Here is a 16,469-nt window from a genome sequence, read left to right on the forward strand (position 1 = left end):
GTCTTTCATGTTTAGGTTAACAGAATAGTTTGGAAACAAACCTGTATCTATAAATCTTCCTTATATCTGGTGTCAAGTGAAAAAGGAGAAATCTCCTTCCCAAGGGTCTTAGATGGAATAGGTACTGAGGGTGATAATCATAACGAGATTGGGGTACATAGGGACTGAGAGAGAACAGAAAAGTACATATTCTACATATTTCACTAAATGGGAATTTCTGCAGGTATTTTCAAATTTTCTGGGATACAGTAGCAGACAGCAAAATTGGCTTATAGGTATTTTTGCTTGCTACTTTCACCGTTCCTGTGCACACTAGTGCTTACATATACGCACTGTTAATAAGATTCAGCATCAGGTACAAAACCATCTGAGAAGTGTCAAGAGTAGTTATCTCTGGGTGAGATCAGATACTTTGTGCTATTTGCGTATCTGTTTTATAATCTTTCTATAATAATCACGTTTTTATAAAAAACGGGGAAAACACATAAAGCTTAATTAAACATAAAAGGCATAGTGTTTCCCATGTGAATGTATTATTACATGGATCAACAAGTAAAGTGAAAGATTAGTTACCCATCCAGATGCTAATCTAAGACACAAAGATTCTCAACAAACTATAATACAATGCCTGGAAGAGGACCCAGTTTTAAGAAGAGCACAAATATCCATGAAAGAAAAAACAAGTCCATGGGTGGGGGGCAATGAAGTGGGGAGGCCCTTCTGCTCGTTACTCCCAGGTCTAGACAGTACCTGGCACAGGGTAATAACGCTCACTGCACGAATATTTTCACAACAGTAGGAAATTGTGAAGTTTGATATTTATCCCCAACAAATACCACAATTTTTCCTTTAGATTAATATAATGTGGTAGACGGGAAGATTAGAGGACAGCTGTTATTTTAGCCTCATAAAAAAAATAAAGAGGAGAGCCTAGAGTAAAGGCTGGAGGGAAAAAGAGAGTAGCAGCAGAGTATGTATCTAATCAGCCCCTGCATTACTCAGGATTAACCACGTGGTCTGCTCCAGATTCTGGCTGACAGCAGGGAGATAAGGGATGTTATGAGAAGATGTGCACCACCTATCACATGATACAGCACACACAATTTCCTCCGTCTTCATTTATGACAATCCCAATAGCCTATTGGTAAGGGAAAAAAAATATTAAATTTCATAGATGGGCAGAAATTACACAGATTGAAATTCCTTCACAAGGACTTGATCTCGTATGATATTTTCAAGTAAATGTAATTTTCTTAAGGTAATAGTTGATCATTCCTCACATCAGAATTAAGTAATAAAGTAACTATAGTTCAGGATGGGGATGGTAGTGGCTGACTGTTGAGGTATACTGAGAGAGACTTGAAGACAAGTCAAAAGGAAAAAGTGCAGTGATACACAGCAATGTCCACCCTGGGTAGGGAGGGGGAGGGAAGGACATGTGGGCCACTAATTTGAGATCCCCAGCACAGAACTTCCACCCTGTACATGTTTCTGAGGTTATCAGACAACATTCAAAATCAGGACATAATTATACTTGTGCTATCTTTTATAAATATTCTAAATAAGATTCAGAATATTTTTTAAATATTCTTTTTTGCAGAAAGCAGTGGTCAGCCAGGAGCTGACGAAGGTTAAATATAAAAATAACACCTTTTAAATCAATTCTGTAGCCAAAATCAAATCAGATTTACCTGATGTCCTTGGGAAGTTCCGGCAACTGCATCTTCTTCATCATGGCATAGTGTGAGATGGCCAGGACAGCCATTCCCAGACACTCATTCTCAATATCATGCCCATCCTGCTCTGTCTTGGGGTCTCGGATGGGAGCCAGGCATTTGACCAAATCGTACTGTCCCTTTGGAGCCAAGGCAAGAAGAAATTAACCACCATGTAAGTTTCAAAGGCCACCCATGTTTCTGATCTTGGGAGGAAGGCTCCAAGGTGAGAAGGCGCTACCCAGAAAAGCAGTACAGCAATGAGATTAATCAGATTTACAGTTCCTCTGGCACCAAACTTTTTTTCAACAAAGCTGGGCATAAAGAAACTCGGGAAATGTTCTCCTAAGGCTCATTCATTCATTTAACAAATAATTACTGAGCCCTGTGCTAGGTGCTGGTGAACAGTACCAACACACAAAGCCCCTTCATGGGGATTACCGTATAAATGAAAAGAAGCAACAGTGTGTATTAGGCTGAGACCTGCACTGGGGCAAGGGAAGGTGACGCTTGGCTGGGGTTTGATCATTCATTAATTCCACAAACAGTTCCTGAGATATCCTGTTCTAGGAACTGGATGTATACAGTTGACAGAGTACCACCCCCTGCTGTGATGTAGAGTTAGAGGGAAGGCAAGCCACATTCTACTTGTATGCATAGAAGTTTTTTCAACATCTGCTGTTCAAGATCCCAATAGTTAAAGTATCACCAAAACATATCCCCTCACTGATGGATGGGCAGAGCATTCCCAGAGCCAACAGGGACTTTAAAATCAAAAAATAAAAGAAGATTAAAAAGCAGTGTCCGCCACCTGCCTTGTACAGAGTAATAATGATAATACCAACACTGGCTCCCATTTATTAAACCCAACTACTAATCAAAAAGTCAGTGGTTCAAATCCACTCAAAGGCACCTTGGAAGGCAGACCTGGCAATCTGCTTCTGAAAAATCGCAGCCTTGAAAACCCTATGGAGCACAGTTCTACTCTGCACACACAGGGTCACAGTGTAAGTTGGAATCGACTCAAGGGCAACCAAAAACAACAACCTCAGTGCTAGACACTGTGCTAGGTTCTTTTACTTGTTATTTCATTTAATCCTCACAAAAGAGGTGGGTACTGATAGCATCATCTTCAACTAACAAATGAGGAACGTGAGGCACCAAAAGGTGAAGAAGTAACTTCATTTATTCGTTTGTAATTATTATCAGTTACGTTGTTGTTACGTGCCATCAAGTCAGTTCTGACTCACAGTGACCCTATGTACAACGGAACAATGCCTGGTCCTGTGCCATCCTCAAAATCATTGCTATGTTTGAGCCCACTGTTGTAGCCACTATGTCAATACATCTCATTGAAGGTCTTCCTCTTTTTTGCTGACCCTCTACTTTACCAAGCATGATGTCTTTCTCCAGGGACTGGTCCAGGGACCAATTATGGGCCCTATGTTATTCTAGGTGCTAGAGATATAGCAGTAAACTAAACCAAGTCCCTGACCACATGGAGATTCCATTTCAAAGAGAAAGAAAAGAATACATAAATATATAACATCAGATAGTTATGAAAAACAAAGTAGAGTAAAAGGATAGCACATGATGGGGGCCTAGTGAGTGGTGGGGCTGACAGCCAAACCTCAATCTGCCAGATTCCAGTGCTACTGTTCCTAAAACATACTGCTACAGTCACACTCAATCTTTGCTGACTGACTTAAAGTAGACAAAAATGTAAGCATCATGAACTTTTTTTAGCTTGTAACAGAAGCAGACGTGAATTCTGGAATAGGTGTCCCTCCATAAACATGTCCCTGGGTGGTGCAAATGGTTAGTGCACTAGACTGCTACCCAAAAGGTTGGAGGCTCGAGTCCACCCAGAGGCACCTTGGAAGGCCTGGTGATCTACTTCTAGAAAATCAGCAGTTGAAAGCCTGTGGCACACAGTTTTACTCTGACACACAGGGGGTCGCCATTAGTTGGAATTGGCTCGACAGCAACTGTTTTTTTTACATCAACACTTCATTTTCGCTAAAGAGGCTTTAGCTTAATGGTTTTTGGACAGAGTTCCCACTACTGCAGTCCCCTTCTTTCTATCATAGGACTTGTTTCTGTCAAGTAAGAAAAGATCATTGACCATTTCCACAAACTAATGAGAACCAATGACAATGATCTATGCCAGCAAGGCCAATGTGTGAGGAACAGAACAAAATCTGAAACTTGGCTTGGCTGTGATTTCCTGCCAACATACCTCAAATAACTACCTCAAATAACTCATTCTCAAATCTCTGGAAAGGTTAGATTATAATAAAATACTTATTCTTTAAAGTATAATGCATCTCTTCCTTTATATCTCTGCCCCTCCAAAAGGTAAAAGATTAAACCTCAGATATTGACAGGAAGTTGGGTCCAAAAATATCCATCTGAAAATGTCATTTTTACACCTAGAAATCATCTTTGATTCCTCAAATTCCCTCACCTTCCACATTCAACCATTAGCATATCATACCAATTCTATCTCCAAAATGAATTATAAATCCACCCATTTTTCTCTAACTCCACCGCCACTACACTAAACCAAGCATCTTCTCTCTCCTGGACCACTGCAATAGCCTCTCAGCTGATATATCTGGTGTGTACTCTTGGCCCCAGCACAATCCACTTTCCACATATCAACAACAGTCATTATCTTAAAACAAAACAAAACCCTCCAGATGGCTCTCCACTGCACTGAAGGAAAAAACATGACCCCTTACCCACTTGTACAAGGTTCTATATGAGCTGTTCCTACTCTGCCTCAATAGCCTCATTGCTCACCATGCCCTTCTTGTTCTCCAGCCACACCAGCTCTCCTCCTTTCAGCTCCTGCCTGCCTCAGGACTCTGTTCCCTCTACATCAGTGGTGCTCAACAGGGGGGGTTTGACCCCAACTCCAGTCGTTAAGAGTTTGGCTACTAATCAAAAGGTCAGCAATTCAAATTCACCAGCTGCTCCTTGGAAACTCTATGGGGCAGTTCTACTCTGTCCTGTAGGGTCACTATGAGTCAGAGTCGACCTGATGGCAATGGTTTTGGTTTTGGTTTTTGGTTGTCACAACTGGGGGGGCGGTGCTACTGGCATCTAGCCAGGGGTGCTACTAAACATCTACCATGCACAGTGCAGCTCCACAACAAAGAATTATCCACCCCAAATGTTAGCAGTGCTGCCGTTGAAAAACTCAGCTCTTCGTGGAAGGAATACGTTCCTCACCCTTCTCTTAGAATTGCTGGCTCCTTTTTTACTCTTTGAGATTTAGTATAAATGTCACCTTCTGCTCCTGTCTGGAAGTGAGATGAGAAGGCAGAGAGGGTCAGGAGCTGGCTGAATGGACATGGGAAATCCGGAGTGGAAAGGAGGAGTGTGCTGTCACAGTATAGGGACAGCAACTAGGGTCACATAACAATGTATGTATAGATTTTTGTACAAGAGAGTAACTTGAATTGTAAACTTTCACTTAAAGCACAACAGTAAAAAAAAAAAAAAAAAGTCACCTCCTCAGAAAGACCATCTCTGATCATACTATTTCAATTCCAGGTCTTTCCATTCAAACCTCCTCCATTATTCTCTATCATAAAAGCTTTTTCCTTCAAAGTGCTTCTCACAATTTCTTCTGTATTATCTATGTATCATTTTGTTTACTTGCTTGTTTATTTTCTATTTGTCCAACCTGATTATACATCTGACATAGGCAAAAACTGTGTCCGTCTTATTCACCATAGTATCTCCAGCACTTTAGCATGTGCCTGAGGCAAATAGTACACAGACACATGGTAAATATTTGTTGATAAATGAATTATTATGTAGTCATTCACATAACATCAATCTATATATGATTAACAGGATGAATAAAAATAGAATGAATAAAAAAGTAGTTTATAAAATGATAGGAACAGTAAGATATTTTCAAAAAATACACAGCACACAGTATATGTATTTGCATGATAAAATCAGGAAGCATATAATCAAAAATCTTAACTCAGGATAATGGAATTTAGGTGATTCTAACTTCTCTTTTGGTTTTTTTCCAGTGTCTAATCTTTCTACCCAGTCACCACTGTGCCTCAGAGTGGCTACCTCCTTCCTCCCCAAATGTTTCTCTGACTGCTGAGCAGTGCCTTCATTAACCCATTTAAGCTACGTCATCCCTAGCTTACAGCTTCCCTCTGCTCTCTGCACGGAAGGTGCTGCAGATGAGAATTAAAACTGATGAGGAGTAAAATTGCCGGGGGTGGGGGGACAGGGGAAGAAATACAGCCTGAAAACTCACAAGCAGGATAACCAGTCCCTTGGGACCCTGAATTGTTGCCTTCCTGCTCCTCACTTGGGGCAAGTCCAGGTGTAGCAAGAACTTCCCACAGAACAAGCCGTAAGTGTCCTAGCTACCACAAAGTTCAGGTGCAGCAGGAAGGACACACCAGGGAATCTGAGCCCTACAATGAATGCCCAACTCACCCCACAAACCCCAGGTTCTCCTGGGCCCAAACGTCTTACCTGAGCAAACAGATACTCTAGCGAGCTAGCGTCAAGGAGAGGGGTTGCATCTGGAACTTTTTTTTTCTCATAGCCGTTTTTCTGCTTCTTTGGAGAATGTCGCCACACTGACTGCTCATTGTCATTGGTCCCGTGCCAGTTGGTGAAATAGAACCTGGAAGGTAGAAAATAAACTTCAACTGTGGGAAGGGGGACCTCGGAACACGTGGGCGAGGTGTCCTAGTTCTACTTAGAGTGATCAGTGCCAGAGGCTAAGCTTCCTGGAGAAAATACAGGCAGTTCCTTTTCTAATGTCCCTCAACTCTTGTTTCCAGTCAGTCAGAGACTTAAAAACAAAGCAAGACAAACCTTTCATCTGTGAAGCACTTCACTGTTTATAAGGTACTTTTCTTGTCCTTCTTACAAGCACTCTGTGGGGCCTCCTGTCAGCACCTTCTCTATGACTCAGGGAGATAAAGTGATTTCCTTAAGGGCATGGAGACAGTGTAGTGCTTAACTCCCAGCTCCTCTGACTTTCCACTAGATCCTTCTAAAAAGGAAACTACCTGCTGAGTAGAACTAGACGCTGGCCTGGCAACTCCTTCACCTTGGTTACTGCCATCCTGTCTCTGATCCAAGATGTACTTTGTTCACATTTTAACATTTATGAATCTAGTTTCCTCAGACAATCAAGATGGTACAGTTAATAGGGCAGCACTTCCCATTCCCCAGATTGCTGTTACTAAACTGATGATGTAGCTTACAATCAACAGTATCTTAACATAGAAGAAATACATGAACACTACTATAAACATCAGCTGCAGTACTGTGAATTAACAAGCATTTTGCATATATTATGTCATTTAATCTTCACAGCAACCAACAAGGTAGGTTTTACTGTTCCCATTTTACAGATGAAGGAAACCTAAGTTCCGTGTGGCTAGGTGGCCCAAGACTACAAGCCTGTTCTCTTAAGTACTACGTTCCTCTGCCACCTGTAAGAGCAAGTCTGAGACGGTGAGTTCTAGAATGTGTGAGTAACTGAGCCAAGCTGGGCCGAGTCATCTTGGTTACAAACTCAGTTGGTCCTGGTGCCTCCCTCCTTTGACATGCTCCTGTGCTGACAAAAAACATCCATGTCAGGGAGAAGCAGCAAATACAGTTTTCCCACTAAAAAAAGCTGCCGTTAAATTCAGCCATCCATCACACAGCCATATCTGCAGAGCCTAGGATGTGCCAGGGCCTGTGCTAGGTCCTGGGATGCAATGGGTTCTCAGACACAAGTCTCTGTGATTTTTCGGCTGATAGTGGTGATCAGTCATTCCCAACAATAAGAATATAACACATAAATTTTATAGGGGCATGTGCCATGAGTAGGGCTGCACTGTGACTTTGTGAGCCCCGCGAATTTTTCCTTTCCACCATAAAAAAATATTAAAAGCTGTATTCTACAATTGTGTTGGTATAAAAGGAATATAATTCAGGCTAGATTCTTTCTTTTTTTTTTTCTTGATTTCAAATAAAAATTGAAACATTTTCATGTGCTCCTAATAGTACTTGTGGGCCCTAGGCACTGTGCCTAATGGACAAGTTGGCCCTGGATGTAAGAAAGACTTGGATGAGGTGCCAAAGGAGTGCCAAGGAGGATTAAGTTACCATCTACTGTGAAGGAAGGTGGCAGGGAGGGGAGCAAAGGTCAGGCAAAGAAGTTAGGACTAGAATGCACAAGCCAATGTATAATGTATATTGCCAAGCTATAGAGCATGGACCATACGCAGTATGCTGAGGAAGAAATGTGAGACAAGCTGATGTGAGGTAGGATGCCCCTGGAAGGAACCACTGTAGAAGACGGGCTAAAACAGGAGGCCAAGAGACAAGCAGGTACCTATGGCAATAGTCTGGGCAATGCTGTGGGCTTTATGGGGGCAGAGGACTTGGCTGCCTTGCTCACCACTGAATCTCCAACGGCTACCACATAACAGGTGTTTAATACATACTCATCAGATAAATAAACAACAAGCAAATGAACAAAATAGGAGAGTAGCAATTCACATGGAGAAGAAAGGATAAAGAAATTTTTTTAAAGCTAAAATCAACATTTAAAAATTTTCACTGATTCTATATAGCCCATCTTCCCTATAATTTATGAAAGTGACTGAGAATTTGATAGTGGGGTTTGGAGTCTCTCTCTTACCCTCAGAAAGGACAGCACACCTTCAGAGCCTATATGCAGCATATGCAACGTCAGGTCTCAGAAGCTGCCAGATTGTCCCCTCACCCTCCGTGTGTGTGAGAGGACATCAGGCACTGACAACAATAGAAGCCTGAGACCATAAGCTGATGAAGGGACTGCATTTGTGTTGTCTCCAGCCTAACGGGCCCTGCTCTTCAGGACAGAACACAGCATGAGCCTCGGAGGTCTCAGCCGGGACCTACTCCCCTGGGTAGGCAGAAAGGATGGGATGAAAATGCTCCACAGGCTGAGCAGTTACACAAAACTCTGACATTAGGGCAGAGAAAAATTGTCCAGGACATGGCCAACTCCTCTGATTGCCAAGGAAAATCCAAAACGGAGAGTTCTCATCATTCATACGATAAGCAGAGATCTACCCAGCAGTTCTGGGGATCTGCCTGGAAGGAAATAGATGAAAGGGTCTAAATAAGCCAATGAGGAGAGTAGCTAAGAGTTTTTGAGTGCTTACCATATGCCAGGCACTCCATGTACAAAGGTTCACAGTAAGGCTCTGAGAGACCAGGATATAGGATAGGTAAGTTCTGTTTGCTGGAGGAGGAAGGTGGTGATAAGAGAATGAGAGTTATGTACAATACAGAACGTTTCCTGGGGATAAAGGAAAGGAGATCTCAAGGACGCAGGAGCTTGCTTGAAAAAGCAGCACTAAAGACAGACTTTCCCTGAACTAATCCAAACCATGGTCCTCTTTTTCCCCATCCCTCTGAGTTTTTTATGAGAAAGAGTCCTTGAACCTGATAAAGTCAAGGGCTCAACATGTCCCCTCTGAACAAAACACAATCTTCAATCGGGTCTGAACAAGGAAATTTTTCTGGGCTGCTATTTGAGCCCTGTGTGGGGCCAGCCCTGGCTTAGAAGCCTTCTGGCAATATTTTGAGAGAGGACATGGATGAGAAAATCAAACATAATGTGTAGCTTCTAAATGTGTAAGGGCTAAAGGCAAAAAGACGACAAGTAAGCCTAAAACAAGTTGGCTCTCTATCGACTGCCACAGTCCAAGGATGACAGTTTTCTATTTAATAAGATGTCAAAATGAAACAAAATTTAAATCAGTGACTACCAAAATCAGTACCTTCCAATTTGCTAATAACACAAACTCAGAAGGTGCAAGAAGACAGATTCTAAACTCTTTTTTAAATTAACTATCAAGGTGTTCACCAAACTTGGGACACACAAATTCCTGACATTATAATGTGCTAACAGAAAAAAATAGAGAACGAAATACATTAATAAATGTAATGTGATAGCTATTTTGATTCTTTTTCAGAATGATGTGGAGGAATAATGCAAGCAGGTGGGCAAGAAGGAGAGAGAGATAGAGAAACAGACAAACAGACCTATCAACCAGAGATATACCTTCCAAGTTTTTGAGAAAATTAATTATCTTACAAATGACTGCATATTCTAAGTTTATGTAAAAATATTGCTCACAAAGAATTCTCTTTAGGTTTATATAGAACTCCATTAATGGACAGTGAAATTCATTTGGATGAAAAAGCAAATATTTTTCTAGGAATAAAGAAAATGCTTGTCCTATATTAAGATACATTATAAACTAGTAACTACCAAGATCATTATCTAAAGACAGAAAACCATAATCAAAATACAAGATTATTTCCCAAAATAGAGCTGAGATTCCACTGAAATAGTCACCAATATTTCTTTTCATATTACACCTTCTTTAGTGGTGAGATCACAAGGTTTCAAAATTTTTGTAGTTTGTTGTAATGCAAATGTTTTAGCTTAGGGTGGTATAATTTTTTTTCAAGTTCAAAGAGCCTGTGGCAACAAAGCAATATCCTGTTGAAGCACACTAGCAGGTACAAAGTCAAGGTGCCAAAAATGAAATAGCTGTGCACTTCTGGGGTGCCAGCAAAGACAGCTTTTAATAGTGACGTACTCAGACAACCAACAAAGACCAGTTGCCTAAAAGAAGATTCTAGCACTAGCAAGACAATTCACTTTGGATAACTCACTTCCCTTTTCTGAGCATGTTTTTCCACCAGAAAAAATGGGAGAGTTGTATTAGGTAAACTTAGGTCTTTTCCAAGTCCCAAATTCTACAATTCTAGATTCTGAACCAAGTATAGAAACCTTGAGGAAAAAAGCTAGAACTTAATTACTGCAGCTGCAAATACACATTTCCGTGCTGGATCACATAATCAACCTCCAGGCCATTGAAAGCAAGATTATACTTGAAAAACAAATCCAGATATAGTCAGAAGGTTCAGCTGGGTAGGGTGAAAGTTTCACTAAGTCTAGAGTATAAAATCTTGCATGGCACATACCTCACCTCCTAAGGTGAGACACTGGGTAAGTACAGAAAGAAGAGAAAAAGTCAGCCCCAGGATGGTTAGTTAAGTTTGTAGATCTGGTTCAGCTGCCACTGAGAAAAACATCCCAGTCATTCTGGAATGGTGTTCACTCTATCAACTTCCCAAAGGAAACAGTAGGTAAGATACTGCAGAGAGTCCATGAGATTTCCAAGGGCTTCTTCAGCATGTCCATTCATTCTGTTAGCATCTGAGCTAATCTACTGACTTAACCACACCTGCCTAAGTTAATAGCCTTTTCAGAAGTGTCCTCTCTATTTATAACCTCCTTTGCTAAACACACATGTCCACCTGTCCTTAACTAGTATCTAATAAACGTAATTTTCAATTCTAGTTACTGAATACATGCAAACTCAAGAGACTACAGTAATGAATTACTATTTGTGTCACGCTGGGAGACGTTGTGATATTCAGTAACAACTACAAGATGGAAGGTAAGGCAACTATTCATCAGATATATATGTCAGATATATATATCCATTATAGTCCCATAGCCAAAAATCCTCAGGGAGTGCATTAAATCATTCACTCCTTGAAATTACCATTTCAGTGTTTCTCAACCTTTTAAACTGGAACTCTTAATAGAAATACATATTAGGATCTAGTACAAACATATATATTATGTATCTGAAACAAAAGTTTTAAAAAACAATATCCTTAGAGTATGGAATATACTCTGGTATTATCTATTCTCTATTGTTTCTTTTTTAAAAAAAAATTCTGGTCACAACCCACTAAATTAAATTCATAACCATGATCCACTGTTTGAAAACCTCTGCTGTAGGATACTGACTCTATTCAAAATCTCCTCTGCATCACAGAGATTTATTTTCTAAAATATGGAAGAAGAGGGTAATCATACTTATCTTGAATTGTATTCCAAATACTAAAGAAGTCCTTTCTCATATCAAAAAAATAAAAAATGTACTAAGTACAAAAATGACTACAAGATTTCTTGATAAATGACTCAGGGCTCCAGGCTAAGCACCATCCCTCACTCCATGAAGAAACCAGGTAGGCACAACTCTGTACTTTCCATACCTCATCCGGTAGTGGAGTCGAAGTGACATCTTATCATCGACAGTGATGGTGTGATTTGGAGCGTACCAGAGCTTGGTGTTCTCATCGTACAGGGCAAAGAGGTTGTGACACAAAGGAGAGATACCTGGGGGGAAATGAAGAACACATCAGGAAATTAAAAATAGATACATTTGGCCATCGGTTTCCAAAGCATAACATATGCACAAATAAAGAATTCTCTCATCCAAAAAGAATCTAGCTCACATTCATATCTTCTAAGGCCAAATATGACTTTCAACCATGTTCACTCAGGCAGTTTTAAACAGCAAGAATATACACTGAAGTTCCTGACAAACCAGATTATAATCATTTTAACGTAAAATTGTAATGCTATTTCTCATTACAGTGTCTATGATGCAGTCTTACCAAACTCTGCTTAAGAAAAAAAAAAGGCCATCTGCAAAGTTTGCAGATCCACGTGATGTGTGCCTTGCTAATTACAGTCGGAAACATTCTGGGAGTTTTGGAAAACCCCAATGTGTTTCCTAACAAAAACGTTTAAACAATTCTAAAATGCTGTGACTGTACATTAGACGTGCAAAGAAGTTCCTGGCAGTAGCCTAAGAAATGTGCATTAGAATACATAATAACCCAAGTGATTTTTGTCAGTTATTAAAGATCTAACTATTAATAATAAAAATACTATTTAAGTACTCTGTATAGTTATCATAAATATTTTTTATTAGTAAAAACTAACAAGTGGATATATGCTTAATCAAGCTAGTCAAATAGTGCTCCCTTGCCTCCCTGCCCCACCATTGCCTCCTTCAATTCAAGAATGATAGAAAAGATAAAGAAGCTTGTGAAGCCAAGAAAGTACCTTCCCATTCACTCTGAGCCCATGAATAAAATTACACAGACCCATAATCTAATTTGGAGCCCTGGTGGCACAATGGTTAAGAGCTTGGCTGCTAACCAAAAGGTCAGCAGTTCGAATCCACCAGACACTCCTTGGAAACCCTATGGGGCAGTTCTAGTCTGTCCTATAGGGACGTTATGAGTTGGAATCAACTTGACCGCAATGGGTTTGGGTTTATAATCTAAGTGGGGGTGAGCAGGTGATTGGCAATGATCGATTACTACTGATATTTTCATGTGCAGCCAGGCCCCAAACTAAGACACAGTGAACTTAAATGACCAAAAAACATGGGAGAATATGAGATAATTGGCATCTGTTTCCCAAGCGAGACATCTGAAGTGAGACTGACGTTGACAGGGACCTTCCCTCCCCACCAAGGCAGGAGGTCTCTCCATGCAGACACTGAGTTAAGAAGTTGGCTTCTCGATGTCCTCCTCTTGGGAATGCCTCAACTTGTGTCTTTCCAGAAATTTGGAAGGTACCCCTTCACATGTTATACTCCTGCTTATGAACAGAAAAGATGAAGCTAAACTTTAAAGAGCCATTTCCCCGTAGGAACAATGACAAATGGATTTTGCATCCAGTATTATTTGAACTATGTCTCAGGTATACTATAGTTTTTCATTCATAAATTGACTTTTGTGGACTGGCCTGAAAATGTAGCTTTTCTTTATAATATCCTTACATATCTATATTTGAATGTATACCTATACATATATATCTGAAGGAGAGTTTATCTGAAATAATGCAATTGTCTATAATTCTAGCACAGGTCTGATTCTAACAATATTACTATCCATAAGTAGAAAGATCAAAGATGCCTGTTTACATAACACTACTGAATACCAATAAAAACAACAATGCTAAATATTTACTGAGAGCTAAGTATCAGGCATCAGGCTAAAGCACTCTACATACATTATCTTTTAATCTTCCTAACATCTAATGAAGTAAGTATTTTTGCCATTTTACATATGAAGAGACTGCAGCCTCCGAGGTTTAGTATTTTATTCAAGGTTACTCAGCTGGTAAAATGCAGAGTTGGGATTCAAACCAAGATAGAGCTACTGGGGGGATGAAACAACTAGAGCTAAAAGAACAAAATTTTACCAGAGACTGATAAAAAATAAAACAATACTGCCCCCTTATATATAACAACAATGGAAGCTACAAGAATCTGTGGCATTCTGTGTTTGTATTTTTAAAATTAATAAACTTTTGCAACATTCCCCTGAGTCATTTACAGAAGAGACACCAGTCAGTGTCCACAGCCTGGACTTAGGAACTGATGCCCTCTAACAGAATGACCTGAGTCCAGAGTCACAGGTGCTAAGTCCATTGTTGGGCTCACACGCTCTCTCCTATCATCCTCTTTAGTAACAGTTCCTTGATCCCTCATTAACTGCAGCCCAATAATTCTGGACTAATGATCTTTGCTAGCAAACTAGCTAAGGTTTATACCTGATATGCTGACAACAAGAAGCGTGGCTAAGAGAATAAACACATAAACCAAATCTCAAGCGAAAGGAGGGGAAAAAAAATGGAGCCTTAAAAAAATACTTTAGAAGCACCAATTTACATCTAGTAGTTTTGCTAATTAGAAATAACTTAAAGCTGCCGTCTACAGATGGTTTCTTGTATACTTTGCCACCTATCCAAAATAACTTTACATACTACTGCATTTCCCCCTAATAATCTATAACTTAGCCAATTTTATTTCATGTTATGATTAGTCAGTAAGGGTCTACCACACTCTTCTCTACAGCACTTCCTTCTTCCCTTTTATTGGAACTCTTTTATTTAAAAGGAGCCCTGGTGGCGCACTGGTTAAGAGCTTGGCTGCTTAACCAAAAGGTCAGCAGTTCAAATCCACCAGCCACTCCTTGGAAACCCTATGGGGCAGTTCTACTTTGTCCTATAGGGTTGCTATGAGTCGGAATCGACTTGATGGCAAAGGGTTTGGTTTTACTGTTTAAAACATTTTCAACAGAAAGACATATATTGGTAAGAAAATGGATTTTATAGACAAGCTCTACTACTAACAAAGTAGGTGATTTCTGAAATAACTGTACTATCCCCACAGAGTTGTTCTGAGGATTAAATATATGCAAAGCATGGATCAGACTTTTTGGCCTCATAGCTAGTTATTTCATCATCAGAAAAATGATTAGATCTTTCTTAAACAGCTTTACTGAGATACAATTTACATACCATAAAACCCACCCATTTCAAGTGTGCAATTAATTTTAGCGTATCTACAGAGTTACACAACCATCACCACAATCTAAGTGGATTAGATTTTATGACAGGTTCTGATTCAATTTTACTTGTCATTTAAAGTTAGGTAGGTAAAAACTGCCAATGACCTCAAGTTTAAAGGACAGTGAAAAGGCGTTTATTTTGTTAGTTTGGTTTCCCACCTTCTGCATGTGATAGGCTAATTTTAGTAGGACAAGCCTCACTTTTCAAAAAAGTGGATAGTGTTATTCACAGCCTCACTGTCCTTTTCACAACTTGGCAACCTAACAAAGCCACAAAGTGAAACTCAGCTTCTCATTTCAACTCAGCTTGGGGGAGCGGGGGGACACGGTCACAGCAGCAGAAGGATGGATCCAAATTTTCAAAAGAAGTTTTAAATATTTTTAAGTGGTGAGAGATGCTGCTTGTTCAGCTTGTAACTCTGGGCTAGGTGCTTTACATATCACTTAATTTAATACTGATATTACTCCTATGTTATAGATGAGTGAGGGCAATGAGGTGCCACAGAAGTCAAGCCTCTTTCCCTGGGATCCCACAGCTCATTAGTGACACAGCAGGAATAAGGCTACTTCACAGATGAAGAGGAGTCCCTGGGTGGTGCAACCTGGGAAGCACAAATGGTTAATATGCTCAGCTGCCTTCTAAAAGGTTGAAGGTTCAAGTCCGCCCAGAGGCACCTTGGAAGAAAGACCTGGCAATCTCCTTCTGAAAAATCAGCCACTGAAAACCCTAAAGAGCACTAGTTCCACCCTGACACAGAGATGGGATCACCATGTGTTGGAATCAATTTGACGGCAACTGTTTTTTTTTTTTTTTTTTTTAACGAAGAAAGTGAAGCTGTCAAAATGGAAATGACTGGCCTAAGCTTGTGTGCAAGTAAAGTGGCCCAGGAACCCCTGACTCCCAGAGCCCACACCTCTTTCCACTCAGCCACACTACAAGGGGTGACACGTACCCAGATCTGCTTCTGGGACAGTCTACCACCGAAACCCTCCCCGAGCCTTGGGCAGCTGCCCGTACTCACAGCATTCCTGTGCGGCCTTGATGCACAGATCCTCTGCTGTGTACTCTCCACTGTCCAGCCGGAGGGGCTCCCTATCAGGCAGATAGAAGATCACCTCCACCCCTGGCTCAGGGACCTCCAGATTCACCTCAGTCTTCTTGGAGCTCCTCATTTTAGCACAGAAGGCCATGGCATTGCAGTCTTCTTTTATGTTTAGATACTGTAATGGAAGGAAAATGAGACTCTGTAGTCATTCTATGTGCTAAAAGCGCAAGTGGCAAAAGGTGTTATGAAGGTAAGTAAACAGAAATAATTATTGGATAAGGACCTCTCCATGTCTCTTCCTTCCCCCAAAATCAAATATGTCAGAGCTTATGAGAGGTGAAATCATAGAAAATAATTAATTGTGCACACTAATTAATCAATTACAGCCAGATCATATTCTCAAAAATCAGAAAAATTGTAGACGTGG

At 40.4% G+C, this 16,469-nt stretch overlaps 1 protein-coding gene across 1 annotated transcript in view; it reads right to left on the bottom strand.

Moving 5' to 3' along the window:
- Window positions 1-16,469, bottom strand: part of JAK1 (Janus kinase 1) — a 144,029-nt gene that overhangs the window by 39,518 nt on the left and 88,042 nt on the right. The window contains exons 3-6 of the mRNA XM_004369020.2: window positions 16,019-16,217; window positions 11,838-11,961; window positions 6,234-6,387; window positions 1,692-1,855 (exon numbers count right to left, since the gene is read on the bottom strand). Of these exons, the coding sequence (XP_004369077.2) occupies window positions 1,692-1,855; window positions 6,234-6,387; window positions 11,838-11,961; window positions 16,019-16,217 (641 nt within the window). The remainder of the gene's footprint in view (window positions 1-1,691; window positions 1,856-6,233; window positions 6,388-11,837; window positions 11,962-16,018; window positions 16,218-16,469) is intronic.

Source organism: Trichechus manatus, unplaced genomic scaffold (assembly GCF_000243295.1).
Source record: "Trichechus manatus latirostris isolate Lorelei unplaced genomic scaffold, TriManLat1.0 scaffold00003, whole genome shotgun sequence".
NCBI lineage: Eukaryota > Metazoa > Chordata > Mammalia > Sirenia > Trichechidae > Trichechus > Trichechus manatus.